At 50.9% G+C, this 22,899-nt stretch overlaps 2 protein-coding genes across 3 annotated transcripts in view; both read left to right on the plus strand.

The window, feature by feature from the left end:
- Hoxb3 (homeobox B3) overlaps window positions 1-13,359 on the plus strand; it is a 40,493-nt gene extending 27,134 nt beyond the window's left edge. The window contains 4 exon segments of the mRNA XM_045158211.1: window positions 7,949-8,036; window positions 10,941-11,553; window positions 12,472-12,959; window positions 12,961-13,359. Of these exon segments, the coding sequence (XP_045014146.1) occupies window positions 11,100-11,553; window positions 12,472-12,959; window positions 12,961-13,332 (1,314 nt within the window). The 5' untranslated portion in view covers window positions 7,949-8,036; window positions 10,941-11,099 and the 3' untranslated portion in view covers window positions 13,333-13,359.
- A 49-nt stretch (window positions 13,360-13,408) lies between these two features.
- Window positions 13,409-21,115, plus strand: Hoxb2 (homeobox B2). Of its 2 annotated transcripts, none has more exons than XM_045158203.1 (3): window positions 13,409-16,490; window positions 18,590-19,276; window positions 20,032-21,115. In XM_045158203.1, exons 2-3 carry the CDS (start codon window positions 18,877-18,879, stop codon window positions 20,721-20,723), a joined length of 1,092 nt encoding a protein of 363 aa, XP_045014138.1. In that variant the 5' UTR covers window positions 13,409-16,490; window positions 18,590-18,876; the 3' UTR covers window positions 20,724-21,115. The 2 variants fall into 2 exon arrangements, with proteins under 2 accessions (XP_045014138.1, XP_045014139.1); XM_045158204.1 differs by lacking the exon at window positions 13,409-16,490 and adding an exon at window positions 17,771-18,368.
- The last annotated feature ends 1,784 nt before the right edge of the window (window positions 21,116-22,899 follow it).

A 22,899-nucleotide genomic window follows, 5' to 3' on the forward strand; every position in this document is an offset into this window, starting at 1 on the left:
TAGGCTAAGGGTGTGGTGCTTCTGGGCGAGGGATAAGGAGAGCGTGCAAACTTACACACGTGTGGATGCGTTTGTGTGTTGTGGGAGTGGGTCTGCACATTAGGGCTTATCTGTGTGTGCTCTGGGTAGTGTGTGTTTGTTGAATGCTTTTTACACTCACTTCCGTGAGTCCCCATAAGGGAGCCAGGAGAGAGACTGGGCCTCCCTCTGGTCCCGCGACTCTGGGATGGGCTAGCGCTGGGCACAAGTTGCTGCCCCTTGCCAGACCATGAGGTAGTGTCCCTTCCCGCCTGAGCTTCTTTCTTCTCAAAGTCACAGGCAGCAGAGTCCGCTGGCCCTGGCCCCTGACTGCTGCTCCACTGGCCCAGCCTGCCCACGCAGCCTGATCTTCACTTTGGGGCTGTGGCTTTGTAGGGGAGAGAGACAGAGAAATTAGTGGGCTTGGTGGGTAAAGGGAAAAGGGGGAGAGGGGGAAAAAAAAAAAAGACCTGGTGTGGTAAGGGAAATTGGGAGATAAGTGGTTTGAGGCTGATTCTTGGCAGGGTTGGATGCAATATTATTGTTCGAATTTCCCCAAGTCTCTGCTTGGGTGTGCGTGTGGGGAGGGGGGAACGCACAAGGGTGGACAAAATAAGGGAGCTTTGCAGGATGATGGGGGTAGGGAGGGAAACATTTTGACCCCCAGATAGTTATTTCCGCAGGCCAACTAGTAGCTCTTGCATTTCTGTCCAGACACCGGCTTTCCCTGGAAATTGTTTTGCATTAAATTTTCTCAGCCACGGAATTATCTTTCCTCGCCTCCAGCTAAACTTGCATTTTTCCACCAGACACTTGGGCCCCGCACCAATGAAATCTGAGAGGAAGCGGCTGGGCCCTAAGTGGCCGTAATTTAATTGATTTTATCATAAATCATCAACTTGATGAAGAACCCGAGGTTTCAGTGAAGTAAATTGATATTAATGGGAGTTTCTTGAAATGCAAACCCGCTGCATTGTTGGGGCATCTTGAGCTGAGGAGGTGGATTAGATGTTCCCAGGAGCTCAGAGCTGGACCCAGAGCCCAGCACATCTTGGTGGTGGTGGGGGGGGGGGGCTTCTGGAATCAAGCTTTGATGCCAGCAGATGGGTTTCTAGGGGGGAACACAGCAGAGAATGGAACTTTGTTGGGATGAGAGCAGCAGACTCTGGCTCTGTGGACCCTGTTGACCATCCTGGAAAATGCTGGTTTTCAAATGGTGTGTGTGTGGGGGGGGCACCACAACTAGGGGGCTGGTAGGTGTGTGGGCAGAGGTGGGGGTGGGGTGAGAAGGCCAGAATGGTACAATGGGTGCATTGATGTCTGGTTAAAAATTACCAAGTTGAAGCCTTCCTCCTCTAATTATACAAATTAATTATTTACTGCTCCGATTGCTGCATCCAAAAATAGCACCTTTCATTTGGTAAGGAGGGTAGAAAATGGCCCATCCCCCCACACAAAAGAAGAGCAGTAAAAATCCAGGATCTGTATCTCTGAGGGGCAAGGGAGGACCAGGACTGGGGTTTGTGCTCAGTGGTAGAGGTCTAAGTGTGTAAATCCCAGGAGGAACTAGTTTGCATTTGATCACAATGATACGCTATTGTCTGAACTGTGTTTATTACAGTTTATTGCCACTCACTGTTCCATCAGAATGCAGAGAACCATGGGCATTCACTTTGTGGGGTGCTTCTTCCCTCCACACGAGTACCATGGTTTTACTAAAGGGGACACTGAGGATCTAGGAATACCCTGCCTCAGATCACACTGTTAGGTGGAGTGTTTAATAGGCCAAGCCTCCTACTTCCCAAGACTGTCCCACATGACTCAAGAACAGTCTCTTTTCCACTTGAGGCCTTAGTTTTCCTACATGTAATAATAGCAGAGTTGGACTGGACACTCCTCCCAGGTTCTGATATTGGTTATTTCCTTCTTCGTTGTCGTCTTCTTCCTCCTCCTCCTCCTCCTCTTCTTCTTCTTCTTCTTCTTTTTTTTTTTTTTTTTTTTTTGAGTTAGGGTCTCACTCTAGCTCAGGCTGACCTGGAATTCACTCTGTAGTCTCAGGTTTGCCTCAAACTCATGGCAATCCTCCTACCTCTGCCTCCCGAGTGCTGGGATTAAAGGTGTGTGCCACCATGTCTGGTTTGATCTTGGATGTTTCTCTGTGTATCCGTGCTCTGTGGATTGTGCTTGGGAGCAACTTCCTTGTTTGTCCTAGAGGTCCGTGGGTATCTGGTTATAGAAGTCTCTGCAAGCTTTATTTGAAATATTCAGAGAGCTTGCCTGTGCCTAGAACTGTGGATTATTACACAGCGTGGATGTAGAAATTTTACTGGACTCCAGACAATTGACTCCTGAATGGATCTCAACAAAAGAGGAGCCCAGGCAAAGAACAATGGTAATAGAAGACAGTGGAGAGAGGCTGGCTGACTGGGTTGGACTGGCATTGACATTTGGAGAAGGGCTAAAAGAGAAAGTGCTTAGCTTCATCAACAGGGCTCATTCCTTATCAGATGCTTGGGCTAAGGCTGCAGTTGTCCAGAGGGGAACTTCTGAGTTGCCTCCTACTCTTGCTCAGGGCCTGGACTGTGGTTTGAGTTTAGAATCTGTGCGAGTCAGTGCAGTCCCCAACAGCCCCACTCTTAACCCCTGAACCTTTGGCTCTTTTTTTTTTTTTTCTTTTCTGAGAAAGAAAGTACACATATGGTATGCCAAGGCACCATACTCATTGTCCTTTGAAGCAGCCAGGAGAGAAGGCCTACAAGATGGAAGACCCTTGCCCTGTTCTTGGGATAGTTTCCATGTCTTTCTCCAATGGGAGAAACATAAAACTTGAAGGTAGTGACGTCTCAGTTGCAGAACTGTGGGAAAAGAAATTGTTTAGGGGATCAAGGATATAAGAAAGCTAGCAAAGTTGGTGGGGTTGTAGGATTCCCTGAGAAGTCAGGCTTAGGACATAAATTCTAGGGCAGGAAGTAGAAAGATATGGGCAACAACTTCATGTTTAGAAATCTCAGTCACTGGCCAAATAATCTACTACCTGAATCCAATTTTGAGGAAGAAATAACAAAAGAGCTGGCAAGCCCAGACTTTGGCTATGTCCCATTCTGACTTTGGAGTCTTATACTTGGAGGCCTTCTGCTGATTGGTCATTAATCCAGTGAGTTATTGTCTGCTAAACAGAGGTCACTGAAAGAGAGACATCCAATCTGTCAGGGGTGAGATCCTGCCTCCAGGACTCACAGTGGCCTGGGCCCCTCTACCTCTCTTGTCTGCATCTCCCTCCCTTCCTTAGCATCCTCTCACAGCTGTTCGAGACCCACAGCTTCTTCCCCCCTCTCTTCTCCAGCTTGCCCACTTTTGTCTTCACATTGGATAGGGCTGGAGTTTGGGCCAGAGCTGGGCTACTAGATGAGACATAGTCTCTGATTCAGAAACAGATCCACCTCTGAACTGTGTCCAGGAGGCCTCAGGCCTCGGAGGTCACCAAGGCAACTTTGTTGATCCTTGTGACTGTTCACCTGTCTTTCCCACCCAGCCTTAGACTTGGGGACAGGGAGTATAGCTTAGATTTTTTTTATTCTCTCATGTAGTAGTTTCTATCTTCTTTCCCTTTTCATTACATTGAGTGAAGTCTGTGCTGGCAAAGGCACCCAGATCTTCTTCCTGACACCCCTTTGTTCCCTTCTACTCTGGAATTTTAAGAGAGCCAGGGATTAAGTAGGGAGACAAAATGCCTAGGATACCCAGCCATCTTTATTCCAGCTCACTCTTTTGCTAACTGGAGGTTGGAAATCCTTATTAACATTTGAGAAGGTACAAACTTTACTGAATGGCCACCTCAGTGTTGGACTGCAAAGGCTAGAGTGTGAGGCCAGGAACTCAGACCAGGGTCAGCAAGAAGCAATTTGTTGATTGCCTGACCCAGGTGCTCAGTTCCCAGCTCTAGGGAGCCTAGTGGGACAGGGCAATTTTCTACAGTTTAAGCTGAGGGTAGAATTCTTGGCCACCCCAAGGTGGAGAGATCAGAAATTGGGATTAAGGGAGCCATCCCTGTTGGCCCTTATGGAGAAAATCTCTGTTTATTCTTTGATGGAGCTGGGGGAGGGGTGGGCTAGGCGTGATCCCACCAAGTTTTAGAAAGGTGGGCAGCCAGTAATGGTTGCTTTAGGCAAGTTTCAGTGCTCCTTGTCCCCTGCCCCTGTACTGGGTGCCCAGTGTAAGTCCTGAAGGAGAGTGCTGTGCTGGGATCCTCACTTTAACTCTGCGGAGAAGGAAAGGGTGTTTGTAAAAGGGGACATTTCTCCTCATTTTATATATGCATTAATTTTTTTGCCTTTATTGGTTTACACTAGCGTCTGTCTCTTATTTTTTCCCATTTTCACCTTTTCTACTTTCTCTTTCTTTGCCTGTCTCCACCCCCAAACACACACACATACACACACACACAAACACACACACGCCCCTATCCTTCTCTGAATCCAGGAAAGAATCTGTTTCCTTTTTATGTAAGTACCCCTAAATCATGATTTCTCCCCTACTCTCTTCTCTCAGATTTCAGAATCTTTTCCTTACACCCTGTGAGATTCCCACCCCAAGTTCCTGATCTAAGCTCCTCACTACCCTGCCTTTGTCTCCTGAAGCTGGAAAGATCCCTAACCCACTGCAGAACTTCCAACCAAACACCTAGTAGCTGCCTGTTCCTCCTCCACCCTGCGGCCTCCCAGCCTCCTCCGGGCAGTCAGCCTGCAGCTCAGAAACCTTTGGAAAAGGAAGGGGAAACAGCTAGAAGGAAGTCAAACAGATTTAATTGCCTCACAAGCATTCCAAATGGATGGTGCTCTCTAGCATTCACTAAGAAGCTCCGTGTCCTACCGCAGTTGATGATGCACATTCTCTGGCTCCTCATCCTTCTTTTTGCTCCCAAGGTCATGGACCTACAAAAAAAGGACTACAGGGGGTAAAAGAGCTAGGGAGGAAAAGTTCTCTTGCTATCTCTTGAACACTTTCCACCTTCAGCACAACTCCAGGCCCAATTGTGGCAACGAACTCCTCTTGCAGGCCAGTAGCTGAGTAGGTGGCTAGATGCTTCCTGGGCTCTCTTCTTATCTCTCCAGGCAAAGCTACACTGTCCAGAAGGTGGTCTGCTTCTCTCAACTTCACAGTCAGTGACCAGCTCTAGCCAGAGGCAGTAACTTAGAAGAACAGAAGAGTCTGAAGTACATACCTGATTTTCTTTTTCTTTTTTTGGGAGGGGAGTACGAAAAAAGAGTCAATGGTATGGGTTCCCTTGAACCTCTGAAAGCCTCCTTGGCCTGCAACCCTGACCCAACAAGCCCAAAATTCTTTGAGATGTAACCCTGCATACCTTTCACCAGAGTTGGTAGATCTCAGAACAGATCCTTAGGAAGGGCTTGAGCTCCAAGACTTCATCTTTATTTTTTCCCTTTCTTTCCTTCTTTCTTGAGGCTGGGTCTTGCTGTAGCCCAGGCTGAGCTGGGACTCACTTTGTAACACAGGCTGGCCTTGAATTCACAGTGATCTTCCGACCTCAGCCTCCTAGTGCTGGGATTAGAGGTGTGAGCTACCATGCCTGGTTTATCCTTTTCTTAATACTCTAATAAACACCCCCCCACACATAAAAGACTCCTACTCCTCCTCCCTGTCTACCTGTCACCTTCCTGCAGCCACCAACTCCCTAGGCAGCCACTGCTACAGGCAGTGGGATCCTCAGGTGAGCACATCTTACAGTTCTATTCCTGACTCCTGTTGCTAGAGATTGAGAGGCCACAGGCTCCCACTGTGTGGCAGGACAAGGCAGTATGTTGGGTGTGTGGGGGGACAACAAAGTGTCCCATCCCACTTGGCCTAACTTGGGCATATTAGGGTGCCAGAAGCCAGAGACCACTTCCCTTCTCATCCCGAAAGAAGTCGAAGGGAAGTACTTAGTACTTGCCAGAGCCAGAGCCAGCCAACCTCTCTGGAAGGGGAGACAATAGCTGGAAATCTGCTCTCACCTTCATTTTCCCCAGCCTCTTTGACTATCCCGGTGCATCCAGATGGGAGAAGGCAAAAAGCAAGAGTTCTAAGGAGGAAATCACAGAGCCTTGGCTGAGTTTGTCTACAGGAGGTTAAGAGAATGAGTTTCCAAGCTGCCTTTGTAGAAAAGAGAGCTGCCTCTGGTTTTTATCCCCCAAGTCCCCGAGTCAGCAGTTAGGCAGCATTGCTAAGCCCTCCAGCTTGGAGAAATATCCTAGGGCTCTTTTTGTCTTTTTCCTCCACCACCAAACGTTCTTCCCCACCCCACCCCCCCAAATTTGCAGACACCTACATTCTTGGCTCCTGTCTTCCTCCTACAGGCCTCCTCCTTGCCTTTTCCTGCCCTGCTCAAACACATCCAAAGAAAACTTTAGCTTTTGTAGTCTTTCTCATTTGTGCCAAGAGTCATAAATCTCGCTGAGCTGAGGGAAACAAACAGGTTTTCTCTGAATAACAGTAACCACCCTCCATCGCTTCTGCCAGCGCATTTAAAATGAAGCCATTTTGCTGCTTCTTCTTATCTTCTCAGAAGTACAAATGTCCTTATCACCTCTTAGCCTGCCTGTTCTGCCTACCCCAAGGTGAGAATCTTAACAGAAAGTTCTCTGTGAAGTTCTTACAGGCCTTCCACAGCCCGTCTGTCTGGGAGCTCTCTAAACTGCAGGGCCCTGTTTTTGTCACCCTTCCCGCAACCCCACTCCCCCTGCGAGATGTTCTGGGTTTTTTAAATCGCCACTCACCGCTTGTTGTCTGTTCTCAAAAAAAAAAAAAAAAAAAAAAAAAAGGAGGGGTGTTAAGAAAAAAAAAGGTCTGGCTTTGCCCCCTCCCCCATTGGTGACTGGGCCTGGAGATGGGGAGGGGGGAGGCACGGAGAGAAGGACTAGAGATGGTGTGGTAAGACGCGGAGACTGAAGATTCAGAAGGAGGGAGCCAGAGCGAGAGGGCGGGAGACCCAGCCGCCACCATTCTCCGAGGAGTGAAACTACTTTAAAAAAAAAAAATCTTGGTGTTCCAACTGCGAACGAGAGCAGGAGGGCCACCCAGCACCCTCACCCCAGCCGGGCTGGGTCTTTGACTAGGCCTCCTGAGGCTACTTCTCAAATTAGCATAATGATTCACTGGTGAGGTTTGGGGTGCCTGTGTGTGTGGTGGTGTGAGTGCGTGTGTGTGTGTGGGGGGGGGGGAGAGTTGTGAACTGCCATCAGCTTTCTTTGCATTTTCCTCTTTTCTTCCTTCCTCATCTCAATGCAAAATTTTACCTGCTAAAAACAACAACAACAAAAACACCGAACAACAACAAAAAACACTCTGTCTTCCTTACTTCTCACTCTTACGGGGGAGTACTTAAAACGCGCCCCCCCACCCTCAGCGCTCATCACCACCCTCACCTTCCCTCCTTATCAGACATCTATCTATGCTTGCTAAAGGGGGAGAGGTGGGGGGGGGGTCGGCTTGCCTGTGTGTGTGTGTGTGTGTGTGTGTGTGTGTGTGTGTGTGTCTGTGTTTTTTTTTTCCCCTCTCCCTGTGCAAAAGCAGAGGCCATTGTTACGGAGAGTAGGGCGTACCAGTCTTATAGGGCAACCACACTGTGGCGGCTTGGCCGAGCCGGAGCCCGGAGCTGGATTCCGGGCGAGCCCCGCAGCCGCGGCCCCTCTCGCTCTTCTCTTTTTTTCCCCCGCTCCCCCAGCCCCTCCCTCCCGCGCACCCCCGCTCCCCAGCCGAGTGAATTGGAGCGGACGCCGGGCCGGCGCGCGGCTCCTCGGGCCGCTCTGCCCCTCGGGCTCCCCCGGCCCGGGTGGCTTTGGGGAGGTGTGTGTGTCGAGGGGGGGGGGCGGCGGGCGACGCAGCTTTAAACAGTGGTCTTTTTTTTTTTTCTTCTTCCCCCTTTGCCTTCAAGGAGGGGAGATTTCTCGCCTGCCGCTCGCGCTGGGGCTCGATGTGAATATATATTATGTCTGCCTGTTCTCCCCTCGTCGGTGGCTAAGGTAAGCTGGACTGAAATAGGCTATCAGTTTGTGAATGGCGGAGAGTATGTCTCAATGATTTATGGCCCATATGACTCCAATCTCGGTTCAAGAAGAGTTCACAAGCTTTAAGCTTCCTTCCACGCAGCGACTGACTCTCTCTCTCTCCCTCTCTCTCTCTCTCTCTCTCTCTCTCCCCCTCCCTCACTCCCTCCCTCCCTCTCTCTCTCTCTCTCCCTCTCTCTTCCCGCTTTTCTCTTTTTCTCCTCTCCTCTTTCTGCAGCCAGATCCAGGGCTGGATTTTTACCCCCGGTTGCTGAGAAGAGCGGGATCTCTCTCTTCCCCATTCCTTTCTTATTCTTCTATATTTCTTCCATTATTATTGTTGTTGTTGTTTCTTTTTAAGTCCTGGAAGGTGACCTATCCTCTCTCCTGGGGCTTCTCCAGCCATTGTTGCCCTCTGGCTCTCCCAGGGGTGTGCCGGGCAAGGTGGGGTCTCTAGCGAGACCCTGGGGGAAAGCCCAGAGACACCGTCTTCCTCCCACCCTTCCGAGGAGCCATATGGAGTCTGATTTTTTTTTTCCAACATGGAGGCAAGGGAAATAGACATGTTTGGCTGAGTGGAGCTGCTCCCCACCCCCTCTTCTGGATCCCAGATCTCAGATCCCCCCCCACTCCCAACCCCAGCACCACAACCACTCCTGGGCATCTTCCCACTGTCCCACCAGCCAGGCCTCCGCGCCCTCTAGCCGGGAGCCCAGTTGGGCGAAGTCCCAGAGCAGAGTTGCTAAGGCGCCTTTTAATTCGGTTACCTCCAGCGCCAAACTTGCCAGCGCCGCTGCGCTCGGCCCCGTGTGCCTGGAACCTGCCGCTGCTTCCAACCCTTTCTGCCACCCGATCGGTTCCTCCTCGCCTCCCGGAGCCAGCATAGGCGGCTGGTAGCTCCTCACCAGCCACGGCTGCGGCGGTAACAGCAGCGGCAGCAGCCGAGACAGCCAGGCAGCAACAGTCCGGGTCTCTCCGATGTACAAACCTTTCTGGCCCGGCTTCATCGCCGGTGTGTCTCCATTCTTTTCTCTGGCTCTCTTGTTTCTCACATTCTCCTCGCCTCTGTCCTGCGATGGTTTGGGGTTTATTGCAGGGGGAGCGACAGAAATTTCTGCCTAAGGCACCTAGCCTAATAATAATAATAATAATAATAATAATAATAATAATAATAATATCATTATTGCTGTAGCAATCATTTAGACTAAATAAAGCCAGGGGCCCAGCCAGCTAATCCCCTCCAACGTTTTTATTTCATTCTTTTTTCTATCTATTAATAACAAACTCAACTGATGCCTGTTAATTAATTCCCTTTTCAGCCAGGGCTGCTCAGAAGCTAATTTTGGTTAAATCATCGGAGGCTAATGGTAATAATAATAAAGGGATTGGGTCAGCCTGGTCAATTGAACTCCAGCTCTCCCTGGAAGGACCTGCTGCTTTCAGACCCATGTGTATTTCCAGGAACAAATTCTTCCCAGAAACCCATCGGAAGTCAGGGCTACACGAGCTCTTTTGAATCTACGTCTGTACCATTAAGAGCAGGATTTATGTATGGGAGGGACTTCTTTCGCCCTTATCCCTTCCCTGGTCCGAATTTTAGTTTGTTTTCGGAGTTGGCTAGCTGGACTGAATGAGATCTAAGTTTTCCAGACACACACGACAGAAGAGAAGGTCAGTCTGGAGGGAGAACAGGAGAGGTGTGAGGCCAGAGAAGACGGAATGAGGGGGTGTTGTCAGGAGTTTGAGAACAAACACACAAAAATCTCACGGATTGAATCTTTATTTTTCTGGCACACTTTAAAAAAGCTAGATTAAAATAGTGATTGTATTTATATTTTTGCCTCTGTAAACAGGGGCATGCTCTGTTTCTAACCCAGAGGAAAACATTGTCCAAATAGCTTCGTGGATTCTTTTCCTTCCAAACAAGAGTTTTGACTTTTAGAATGCCCTCCCCCACCCCATCTCAGTGGAAAGGTCCAGCAGCAGTTTCTTTTTCCTCTTCTTTTGGAAAAACCAAAGAAAACAAACTGTCAAGGAAAGGGTGGAGGAAACTGTCTCAGAAATACGGGTGTGTTTTGGGGAGACACCTGGGCCAAATGGTCACAGCACTGACCCATCTTCCAATCGAGCTCCATTTGGACACTCTGCAGGGGCCACTGGCTGCTGGGCTCCAGGCAGGCTGAGCAAAACCGTGAACTGGAGGTACTGGTACCTGCAGTTAGGCCACTGATGGATGAAGCTTGGTTCTAGTGGTCCTTGGGATTAAAGTTCTTCAGGAAGTTTCTATGTAGGTCAGGCTGTTGTGGTCCTCCCAGGAGAAGAGGGTGCCTCACCTCACCAGAGAAGGTTTCCCCGATGAGCCTGCCTTTTTCTCCAAGCCCAAGATCTGCAGGTTTCTCCCAGGCTAGACTTTGCTTTAGGTCAAAGGAGGCAGAACAGGCTCTCAGTTGGAAGGAGTTTTTATTTTGGAGTCTAACAGTGCCCTCCCTGGAGTCAACCTTCCCTAGAGTTGGGGGTAAGGAAGGACAGACGTCGGGAGAGGTCAGGGGCTTCTGCTCAGGCTGACCTGTGCAACAGTGAGACTCCACTCCTGGCCGTCCCCCAAGGAGTGTAGTCCTGATTTCTGTTTTCTGTTTTTAATTAGAAATGAAAACTGGTGTTTCTTTTATTTAATTGCCTTTAAAATTAAAATTGAAATACAAAAAAAAAAAATCCATCCAGGTCAGATACACGGCCTCAGCATCTGCTTTGGAGATTCTGGTGAGGAGAAAAGAAAAAAAAAAACAAAAAACAAAAAAAACCCTATTGATGTCAGTTCCCTTTTTAGTTCCTAAGATGGATTCGAGCCCCAGTCCTTGTGTCTCTTCTCTCGCCCCGCAGGTCAGCCGCTTGGAACAGACCCGGGAGGAGGGGGGCAGACAGGGGAAAGGGAGGGGGGGGGGTCCGGCGTGTCACGTGACCCCCAGGGGTGCCAATGTCCGGTCGTGAGGGTATCAGGCCCTTGCAAGTTGCCACCCACTGCCCGGGCCTCGCCCAGCGATGCAGAAAGCCACCTACTACGACAACACGGCAGCCGCGCTCTTCGGAGGCTACTCCTCGTACCCCGGCAGCAATGGCTTCGGCTACGACGGGCCTCCCCAGCCCCCCTTTCAGGCCACCACGCACCTGGAGGGTGACTACCAGCGCTCGGCGTGCTCCCTGCAGTCCCTGGGCAACGCCGCCCCGCATGCCAAGAGCAAGGAGCTCAACGGCGGAGGCAGCTGCATGAGGCCCGGCCTGGCCCCCGAACCCCTGCCCGCCCCGCCGGGCTCACCCCCAGCCAGCGCCGCACCTACCAGTACCACTAGCAACAGCAATAATGGGGGCGGGCCCAACAAAAGTGGACCCCCCAAGTGCGGTCCCGGCTCCAACTCCACCCTCACCAAACAGATATTCCCCTGGATGAAAGAGTCGAGGCAGACGTCCAAGCTGAAAAACAGCTCCCCGGGCACAGGTACCATTGCTCAGCTTGGGTCAGGAATGTCACTGTGATTCTTAGCACCCAGCTCCCCCCTTGGCGCCCTTCCCCCCACTCCTAGGCCACCTGGGGACACTAGTCGGTGGCATTTTCAGTTCCTCTCACCACCTGATGACCTCTGACTCGGCCACCACCCAAGAGTCCCCAGCCAGACATCCTCCACCGGAGCTTCTCAGAGCTCCACGAGGAGGTGGGGCGGTTGTCCTCAGAGCCTTTCCCAAGGCCACCGAGCCTGGAGGCACGGCCAGGAGGACTCAGGATCGTCAACGATTGATCATTATTATTATTAAGTAGCATTACTGTGCGTATTAATCACAATCGTTCGGCCTGCCCGGGGAGGTGTCCAGGCTTCCCAGGCCCGGCGGCCAGTCTCTCTCTCTTTTTTTTAAGCCACACTTCCAAGGCCCTGTCCCACGAGTGTCCAGTTTTTCCTCAAGTGTTCTCAGTCAAGTCACCCATCTTTGTCAAGAGAGGACATGAGAAGGGAATCTTTCCCAGTTTGGATTTGGGAATAAGTGTCCAAAAAAAAAAAAAAAACCCACCACACATACAACTCAATAAATAAAATTTCCAGCCCTAAATAAATGGCCACGCAGCTCTGTCTGTGTGACATGATCAAATTTTCATAAGCTAGGCCAGTGAGAGGAGAACAGGTCTCTTAATAAATGCCACTATTATAGAGTGTCCGCTAATGCGACGGGCGGTGGGGGGGGGGAGGAGGAGGAGGAGGCGGGGATGCGAACGGGGGGGGGGGAAGGGAGGGTGGCGGGGGTCTCGGAGAGAGTCCAGGCCTGGATTTATTAAGAAACGATGCATTCAATTTCGGCGTGTTCAGTAATTATCTTTTATTTCATTTTCTCCTCTTCCCACCCCTCCCCCGCTCGGATCCGGCAGAGGGCTGCGGCGGCGGTGGCGGCGGAGGCGGCGGCGGCGGCGGCGGCGGCGGCGGGGGAGGAGGGGACAAGAGCCCCCCGGGCTCGGCGGCGTCCAAGCGGGCGCGGACGGCGTACACGAGCGCGCAGCTGGTGGAGCTGGAGAAGGAGTTCCACTTCAACCGCTACCTGTGCCGGCCGCGCCGCGTCGAGATGGCCAACCTGCTGAACCTGAGCGAGCGCCAGATCAAGATCTGGTTCCAGAACCGGCGCATGAAGTACAAGAAGGACCAGAAGGCCAAAGGGTTGACTTCATCCTCCGGGGGTCCCTCTCCGGCCGGCAGCCCCCCGCAACCCATGCAATCCACCGCCGGCTTCATGAACGCCTTGCACTCCATGACCCCCGCCTACGACAGCCCGTCCCCGCCCGCCTTCGGCAAAGCCCACCACCAGAATGCCTACGCACTGCCCTCCAACTACCAGCCCCCTCCTCTCAAGGGCTGCGGCGCCCCCCCCGCAGAAGTACACCCCGACCCCGACCCCGGCGGCGCCGCCCGACTACGACCCCCACGTCCTGCAAGCCAACGGGGGCGCCTACGTGGGCACGCCCGCCATGCAGGGCAGCCCCGTGTACGTGGGCGGGGGCGGCTACGCGGAGCCTCCGCTGCCGCCCCCTGCCGGGCCCTCCCTCTACGGCCTCAACCACCTGACCCATCACCCCGCGGGCAACCTGGACTACAACGGGGTGCCGCCGCCGCCTATGGCTCCCGGCCAGCATCATGGACCCTGCGACCCCCACCCCACCTACACAGACCTCTCCTCTCACCACGCGCCGCAGCCTCAGGGTCGAATCCAAGAAGCGCCCAAACTGACACACCTGTGATGCTGAGCTGGAGGAAGGGGAGGCGCTTGGGAGGCTGGGGGCGGGGGGAGCCTGGGGTAGGGGCTGGTGGGGGGGGGAAGCAGTTTGGAGGTATGAAAGAGGTGTGTGTGTGTGTGCCCCCCCCCCACACTCCTGGGGTGGGAGTGAGGTGGTGAATCAGGTGGTGGTGGTGGGGGTAACAGGCTTCCTGAGCAAAATTAGGCCTGGCGCTTCTTCCCTCCTTCCTGGCCTGAGGGGGTTGTCTTTTTTGTTTTGTTTTGTTTTTAAGTCCTCCGGCCTTGGTACCATCTGCCTGCCAACCCTGTGGAAAGGAATCCAAGGCAGACTGGAGATGACTCCCACCAGTCCTAGGGCTCCAGCACTACCAAGTTGGCATTCCATGCTGGAGAGGGAGTGGGGAAGAGGGAGCCCAGATAGGAAAACAAGGCAGAGAAGCACATTAAAAAAATTATAACAACAAAACACAGACACAAAACAGATAAGATGGCTAGGCCATCAACCCACTTACCTACCTTCCATTTCTGGATGTAATTCCCCCAAATCTTGATCTCCCCCCTCTCATTTCCCTTAAGAAAATAAGAAAACACACTTAAGTCTAAGGGCACAAGGCACGTTTCCCTCCCACTTCCCTGAAGCCTCATATTTGCTCCCATCTCTTTGAGGTTTCCCATGGTTTTCTGCTCTAGGACATTCAGAGTTATAACACCCCCCCCCCATCAATTACAATTTTCAGAGGGCTCAGGGATGGTGAGAGATCCTGAAAGTCAGAGCTGCCTATAGTATAAATATATATACATATATATATATAATTTTTTTTTTCTTTTAAGGAAAAGTTAAGAGGCTAACACAGGCAAGCTGTCAGGACTGAAGGTTTGCCTGTTCTGCAGTTTCTGGTCACCTCCCACTCTATCCCATTCTCTCCACAGCAAGCAATCCACATGAGGTTCTCTGCTTTTCTTTTCTTCTGTTGCTCTCTTGACTTAACGTGAAAACAGGGTATATTTGAACAAACTGTCTGTCCCAGGCTGGGGCTGCAGCTGGGCCTGTGTGCCTTGCTTAAGCTCCCGACAGGACACTTTTGTTGCACTTAGAGTTTACATTTTAATGGATATAAAAACAACTGTGAGAGATGCCTGGGCCTGAGGAAGCCCAGCATCGCTCAAAAAGTGTGTGTTCTAGTGAACATTTTCATATATATTTATTGGTTATAGCCTGTTAAAATATTTTCTTTTTGTATTATTTATCCCCCTACATTATGTATTTATATGAGGGAAGAAAAGGAAAAAACTGTACTTTTTTAGTATTTACTTGTTATAAAGGATGTTGTGTTTCCTGTCATGTAAAAACCAGCTATTTTAGTTTTTACTGTACTCTAGAAAAGAGCTGTAGATTTATGTTAAACTCGTACTTATGAATAATTGTAATTAGTTTTAAAAGGCATGAACTCAGCTCCTAATTGTCACTGTATAGTCCTGAATTAGTAGAGTTAGAGTTAATTCCCTCTTGGAACTTTCTTTGTTCTTTAGTAACTTTTTTTTTTCTTACTTAAAAAGGTTGTCTGTCAAAGAATTCTTGAATAAACTTTCTTTTATCAATTTTATCTTGTCCTGGTGTTCCAGATTCCATAGCAGAGCAAGGCTACTGACTGCCGAATTTCCCCCAAGGGAAGGGGGACATATTCCCCCACCCCCCGGCTTTCATACCAGAGTTAAATAGTTTTTCTCACTCATACTAGTCTGAAACATTCTGCCACCTTTTTCAGCTAAGGTTTAGACAGCAAGTCAAGGGAGGGAAGGGAACTAGTGGGTAGTCCCCAGAGTCAGTCTGGTTAGGTTCTATGCCTCTTGGTTTTATTATTTATTATGTATCTGCTCCTTCCTTCCTTTGGCCACAACCTCTGGGCAGGCCTCTGTGTCACACTAACCCAAACCAACCCAAAATCTCTGCCTGATTTCTGCCTGTTTCAGACACCCTAAACTTCACACTCCTCTTCCGGAGCTACAAAGAAGTTGTCACGTGACCCAAAGCCCAACCACCATTGGGCCTAAAATGAAAACAAAGGAAAATGATTAATCTTAAAAAAAAAAAAAAAGGACTGAGGCCTAGACTTCACAGGTCAAACCTTAAAACTAAAGTGAAATTAAATCATTAAATAAAGCCTAGGGCAGAGAAAGAGGGAGCTAGTTTGAGTTCTCCTGCCAGGATAAAGGGAGAAAGGGAAGAGAAGCTTTTGGATGCAAGCCTAAACGAAAGGCTGCGTCCCCAGGCTAATATGCAACTCAGGTTTTCATGCTCGTTGGGAAAACTTCATTTCTTAGTCGTGATCCCATGAAAGTTTTATCACACATTGAAGCGAGGATAGAGCGGGTCTGTCAAAGATGAAATGTCACTGCCGCATTGCTGGAGCCGATAAGAGCGAGGAGACAGGGAGGCTGAAATATGTAGCTAATTCGTTGAAAGAGAAGCGATGGCTGCTAGCTGAAGAGCTGTATAATTCTAATTGTGAGTGATGCACCGGCATTGCTTAATTAGGGGCATATATTTGGTGGCAGTGGTGTGTGTGTGTGTGTGTGTGTGTGTGTGTGTGTGTGTGTGTTTGGGAAGGGAGTGAGAATCATTCTAGGCCTTCAGCCTTAAAGCTAGGGCTGATTTTCATTTTTATGTTGCATCCTGGCAGTCCAAGGTTAGTAATTACAGTCTTTATGCAACAATAAATAACAATAAAAAAGCAACCTGAATTGTACACCCCCTCCCCACCAAGTAGGGTTTTAACTGGACGGCTCTTCCAGGCAGCAAGCAATTTAGCATTGGGTCGGGCTATAATTTAAAGGCAGAGAGCGTGCAGAGTTTGATTGGGATCAAATAACGCTCAAGGGTCCTTCTTTCTTTTTCTTTTCCTCTTCCCTGAATAGCATTTTCTGAATGATATAGCTGGATGTAGAAGGGTCATGTTTGGCTGTGAGGCGGGGAGTGGATTGCTTATTTATCTAGGTGAAGAGAGACAGGCAAAGAGAGAGAGAATTTAGCTAGAGCATAAAAAGCAGGGCTCTGGCTTGACGCGAGGATTGCAAATAAAAATGAGACAGACTTGGCTTAGTGTTCCCTACGCCTCAGCCTGCAAGATTCCAGACACTCAACAGAAGCAGCTCAAAACAGGGGTAAAATATCCAGGCCATGTGATTCCTAGCATGACAGTGTGTGGGGAGGGAATAAAAGCTCTCTTGGCCCCTTTTAACACCCAGTTTTCCGCTGGTCACTAATCTGGCCGTAAAATCTGTCATCAAGGGTTAGAGTTGTATTTCCTAGAGGATGATCTGGGCCTTGGTTGCCTAGAGGAGCCCTAGACCCTGAAACCAGTGGGACTGTCTTAGAAAACTCGCAAAGGTGTCCAAGAGTACCGCTGGGGAGAGAACCCCCTCCCAGTTTCCCTAAACAATTGCCAGACAGCTCAATCCCATCCAAACCGCCAAAGTGACAAAATGGTGGGGCTTGGGTTTTTTTTTTTTTTTTGGGGTGTGTGTGTGTGTGGGAGCTCAGCTGCACACTCACGGTGTCTGACTTAGCTGGCCCAATTCAGAGCATTTCTCCCTGAGTCCCCTCGAGCCTGCTTCCTCCAGTCCCAGCAACCCCCACCTCCAGCTCCCCTCTCTCTTTCCTCCGCCCCCGCCCTTCCAGTCAGACTTCTCTGCCCTTCTTTTTTACTCACCACCTCCCACGCGGATGTTACATTGACTGGAAGTTTCTAGTTCCAGCTCTCCGCTGACTTGCCATTTCTCTGCTAACCAGCCTTCTCCTCCCGGCTGGGCGACGGGAGAGCGAGGAGGGAGAGGGGGAGGGGAGGCCAGAACCGTGGGAGTTCTCCGGGCAAACTTTCCACCCAACTTAGCGCCTTCCCTCTGCCCCCATTTCCCATCTGTTTCCTGGCTCTCCCGGAATCACCTTTCTCTTTTGCCACCCCCCCCCCTCCCTTAGGCCTTTTTAAGGGATGAGGAATTTCGGCTGTTCCCTCCGCTTTCCCAAAGAGCCAAATTCTTTGATGCGATCGGAGGGAGCTGTCAGGGGGCTAAGATTGATCGCCTCATCTCCTCTCGGTCCCTCTGACCCACTTATTTAAAAATCTTCCCCCAGATCGACTTTTCATTTTCAGGTTTGAGGCCTAGTTTCCCACGGATTGTTTGGGACCCTGAGCTTCGTGCTTCCTCCTGCTAGTAAATAAGACTCTAAAGTTGAGACTATCTTGATCTCCTCTCTCTCTCTCACACACACACCAAAATTAATTAAAATAATTTTTCTCTGGGGCCCAGAAATGGAATATCATTTCAGTGGTCATTATTTTCACTCCCTCCATCTCTAGGGACTCCTTTTTTTTTTTTTTTTTTTTTAACACAATGGCAAATACTGGAGGGAAGGTCCCTTTGTCCTAAGGGGAGAGGTTTCCCCTTCATGGGTTGGCTTCAGTTTTGAGAGTTAAATAGATTGGTGCCCTGGTGCCTTGATGCCCTGGACATACGTAGAGACAGGTCATGAGAGCTGAAGGAACACTTCAGAATCTTAGATGCTTCTACTGTCAGCATTGGGGTGTCACGCAGGAATGCAGATGGTCCTGATAGAAAGGCAGGTGGACATAAGGAGCTGATTGTCATTACTGGTCACATAAGGGAACCCAGGGCACATAGCTTGGGGGGGGGGAGGAGAAGCCAGTGTCCCCAAAAGCACTCCTCACATCCCACTTGCGTGTACCATCCCCTGGGCGCTTGTCCTTTCCCAAGATGGAATGGCCGCTTTCAGACCTGTGGGATGGGGAATGGTGGTGCTCCTGTCTGTAAATCTCTTCCCTTCACCTTAGTTACAACTTAACGTTGACCTTTCCAAAGGCTAGAAGTCTCTTTCTGCTTCCTCTTCCTCCAGCTGAGATTTCATTCATTTTTCTGTGTATGTTTGTGTGTTGGGTTGGGGGGGGGGTGTGGAGAGGAAACTGCTGGCCAAGTGAAGAAAGCACTAATTTACCCCAATAAAGAGCAGGATTTCTGTCTTGGGTTTGTCTGTTTCTCAGGCTCTAACAACACCCCCAGCCTCTGAGGGGGGAAAGGAGGAGGTTCCTCTAGCTTTTTCAGGAGAAATAGAGCAACTGGGGAGAGTGTGAGGCACTGGTGCAGGAATGGAGTGTCTGTGGTGGGGTGTTCCTGGTGTACCGGTCGTGGTCCTCTGGAGTTGTTTGAATCAATTAAAGCAAATAATGCTCTCTGTTTTCCACCAGGCCCAGACGAGCGATTGGCGGAGGCCGATCCCGTGACCATGAATTCCCTGCAATTTCGCCGGAGTCTTGGGTTTAATAGAGAGAGTCCCCATACGCTTGTATTTATCAGCAATATACAATTATAAAGGCCTAAATTTTAAAAAAGAGAGGGAGAGAGAGCGCGAAATCTCCCCCTCTTGCAAAATCGCTCCATCGCATAAACCTGGGGGGGGCCAGGAGGGGGGGTCCCTTCCGATCCTCCCTCCTGACGCCCCCCCATCAGGACCCCTCCCCCACCACTGAAAGCCATGAATTTTGAATTTGAGAGGGAGATTGGGTTTATAAACAGCCAGCCATCGCTCGCCGAGTGTCTGACTTCCTTCCCCGCTGTCTTGGAGACATTTCAAACTTCATCAATCAAGGAGTCGACATTAATTCCTCCTCCTCCTCCTCCTCCTCCTCCTCCTTGCGAGCAAACCTTCCCCAGCCTCCAGCCCGGCGCCTCCACCCTTCAGAGACCCGCGAGCCAAAAGCGAGCTGAAGATGGGCCTGCTTTGCGGCCGCCACCGCCGCTTCCCGCCGGCCCTCCAGCCCCCGAGTTCCCCTGGATGAAAGAGAAGAAATCTTCCAAGAAACCCAGCCAATCGACCACATCTCCTTCCCCAGCCGCCTCCTCGGTCCCGGCCTCCGGGGTCGGATCACCTGCAGGTGGGTGAGCGGAGGTGGGGTGGGGTGAGGGACAGCTCGAAAGAGGGGGGTAGACAGTGCGGTAGGGGCGTGGAGATGGGGGCAAGCCTGTTTGGGGTTCCCTGGCTCCTTGGATCCTCGAGATGGGAGAGAGGAATATCCCACTAGGGTGCAGGCCTAGCGCACCAGCATGTTTTTTGCTCCCTTATAGCAGATTTTTTTTTTTTTTTTTTTTTGGATGCTGGTAGGGGAAAAGCTTTTTTTTTTTCTTTCTTTTTTTTCTTTGTCTTTCTTCTGTGCTAGAAGGAAAGGATTCGATTGAAGTGTTTTCTCTGTCGGGGAATGAGTGTGGTGGCTGAGATTGTATTTTAGGGCAGCTAAAGATGCTGTCTTCATCCTCTTCCCTCTCCCAAGCGGAGGGGAGGTGTGTGTGGGTGGGTATTCAAACCTCGGAAGGAAAGGGTTGAAGAGCAACCTTTATGAACCCTCTCCCTAGGTTCTGTTGGACAGTTCCAGATTGAGGGGTCCACTGGGAGGACTTGGGGAGGGGTGCTCTGAGGTTCTGGGAGAGAAAAGGAGCCGCTCCCCGCCCCCCCTCCACTTGGCCCGTGGGCGGCTCTAAATGCTTTTGCACTGACTACCCCGGGGCCGGGTCTAGGAACGAGGGCGAGAGCGGCCCCGAGCCGACCGGCGTGGGGAGCGAGCCTCCCCGGGGGCGGGGGTGGGGCTGCCTCGGCCCGCGGCCCGCGGTGATGTCCAGCTTGCTCTTCCCGCAGACGGCCCGGGACCGCCCGAGAGCGGCGGCGGCGGCGGCGGCGGGGCCCGCAGGCTGCGCACGGCGTACACCAACACGCAGCTGCTGGAGCTGGAGAAGGAGTTCCACTTCAACAAGTACCTGTGCCGGCCGCGGCGCGTGGAGATCGCCGCCTTGCTGGACCTCACCGAAAGGCAGGTCAAGGTCTGGTTCCAGAACCGGCGCATGAAGCACAAGCGGCAGACGCAGCATCGAGAGCCGCCGGACGGGGAGCCCGTCTATCCGGGCGCCCTGGAGGATGCTGGAGAGCCGGGGGAGGAGTCCGCGGTCAGCCCGGGAGGCCCTTCTGCCTCGGGGGCGGTGCGAGAACCCCGCTTTCATCCCAATGAGGTCGCGCCGGGGCCCCCAAGCGTCTCGGGGCCCGGGCCTGTGGCGGGTCACCCGGAGAGTGCGCGCGCGCCGAGCCCGGGATGCGCGCTGCGCACGGCCGGAGGCCCGGAGCCTGAGCCGGGCCCCGAAGAAGCCTTCCCTGAGCGGCAAGATTCGCCTTTCCTGCCCGACCTCAACTTCTTTGCGGCGGACTCCTGTTTCCAGCTGTCCGGAGGCCTTTCCCCCAGCCTGCAGGGCTCGCTGGACAGCCCGGTTCCCTTTTCCGAGGAAGAGCTGGACTTCTTCACCAGCACGCTCTGTGCCATCGATTTGCAGTTTCCCTAGATGTTTCTTCCCGGGTCCTTGCCACCCTGTTCTCCCTGGCTGACGGGGGGAGGCAGGGGAGAACCTTCGCCCCTAGTCACATTTACTTATGTGTTTTGCTAAAATTCAGGTATTATTAAATTAGCGTATAGTCCACTCTTTTTTTTTTTTTTCCTTTTCCAAACGACGCAGAAAAATTCCGTTTGGTAGACTCCTTCCAACGAAAACTCAGGAATAATCAAAACTCTAGGGGGGAGGGCTTTCTTAACAAAGAACCAGAGGGACCTATTTTCCTCTTTTTTATGTTTTAGACTGTAGATTATTTATTAAGATTCTTTAATAATAGGAAAAGGGGAAAGTATTTATTGTACATTATTTTCATAGATTAAATAAATGTCTTTATAATATGAAAACGACTGCTTGTGTTGAGACCCACTCCCTTTCGCCAATCCCCAAGACCCAGTCTTTGCTTCTCCACGTCCCACGCGGGTTTGGCCTGATTCAGTGGCCCAAGCGACAACCAGATCCCATTTCCAGGGTTAGCAACGTCAGGGTGGTACAAAGGTGGCCCTATTTGGTGGCCACTTCTCTTGTCAATGATCCCAGAAAGAGTTTGGAGTTTGTTGGATGCTCGGTCCCCAGTCATTTCATCCTGCAACCGACAGTCTTTGACCCTGCAACGCCAGCCTCAGTTTAGAAGTAAAGGTGGGTGGGTGGGTAGAAAGAGAAGGCATGCTGGGAACTGAGGCCGGTGCAAGAAAAAGGCGGCTTTACCGAGGTGGAGGCGGTGCAGAGGTGTTACTAAATTAGGCGGGATCCCGGGTTTCTCTGCCTGGTAAAAAATTCTGCAAGTCCCGGGCCTAGGCCAGGGTCAGCGGGGGAGGGGTGAGGAAGTTGGGGGGGGGGGTCTTTGGGTGGTTAACGAGTGGCGTAGGGGTTGGAGGTTTTGTCTCAAAGCAGGCCTGGGAATCTTTGGGAGGCTTTCAGTCTGCACCACAGCCATGAGTAGCGAGGTGAGCGCCAGGGAGACCGGCGAGCCGGGAAGATGCTCAAGATGGCGCTGGACCGGGCAGCTGGGAGCGCGAGGGAAGAGCCATTGGCGGCCATGACTGCGGCTGCGGGACGCGCGGGGTCCCCAGTGCCCCCCCCCGCCCCCACTTTCTCCCCGCCGAATCCTTGAGATCGCAGGGAAGACAGGTTGGGGGGGGTCTCCCACTCGTTGTGGGTTTTAAAATAATAATAGTTATTATTATTACTACTTAAAAAAAAATGAGCCCCATGGATGCTGAGCACGGGAAAGGGATGGAGAGCCCTCGAGGGTGTGGGAAGGGCAGCGGGCAGTGGCGGGTCTTTACGTCCTGGGACTGATGCACCGAGTGGGACTTTGAATCCTTTGCTCTGGGATTTGAAGTCAGGCCAAAGCGTTCTCCAAAAGCATACCAACAACTTCATTTTCCGTCCCCACACCATGTCCTATCCCCAGCCTCGCCCAGCCATCGCATCCCGCCCAGCGGGGGAAACAAGGATAGATCTTCCCCAATCTGCCTCCTGGTTCGTTTCGGGAACATGGAGATTTAAAGGGCCCTGGAAAGCCATCCATCCTCCTCCGGTTTATTTAATATTTCTCAGCTAGGCTCAGAAACAGATACCACAGGGCTACATCCCTGGCCCATGCTGCCTTTCTCTAAAAGCAGCTGATTTCCGGGGTCTCTCAGATCTCAGACTCATCAGGACGGTCACTTGATTACCAGGCACAGCGGGGCAACATTGTCAGGATAAACCAGGAGCCAACATAGGTTGTGACATATAGGACAGGAAGAGGCAGGTCCAGTGAATTAAAAAAAAAAAGGGTCCCCCCCCAGTGTGGTACACACATTTTATTCAGCTGGAATTTAATCCCTTAAACTGTCTTAATATAGAATTCATCTCATGCATTAAATAATCTTATGTCATGTTGAATTGCACTTATTTCTCTCATAAATAAATTAATATAGAACAATTAGATGTGTTATTATAATAATATCATGTATCTTATTAGTTTATTTTCCCTCATAAAATATATAGGTATGAAATAAATTTAATATATTAAAGTAATAATACACAGCTTATTGGTTTGTGTGTTTATTTTCCCCATAAATAAGTGAATATACAATATATTAAAACCACACCATACATCTCATTGGGCTGTGTGTTTATT

The sequence above is a fragment of the Jaculus jaculus genome, chromosome 9 (genome assembly GCF_020740685.1).
Source record: "Jaculus jaculus isolate mJacJac1 chromosome 9, mJacJac1.mat.Y.cur, whole genome shotgun sequence".
Classification (NCBI taxonomy): domain Eukaryota; kingdom Metazoa; phylum Chordata; class Mammalia; order Rodentia; family Dipodidae; genus Jaculus; species Jaculus jaculus.

Coding starts and splice junctions, on each gene's coding strand:
- Hoxb2 (XM_045158203.1), top strand. CDS start 18,877: ATGAATTTTGAATTTGAGAGGGAGATTGGGTTTATAAACAGCCAGCCA. Junction 19,277..20,031: donor CGGGGTCGGATCACCTGCAG/GTGGGTGAGCGG, acceptor CTCTTCCCGCAG/ACGGCCCGGGACCGCCCGAG.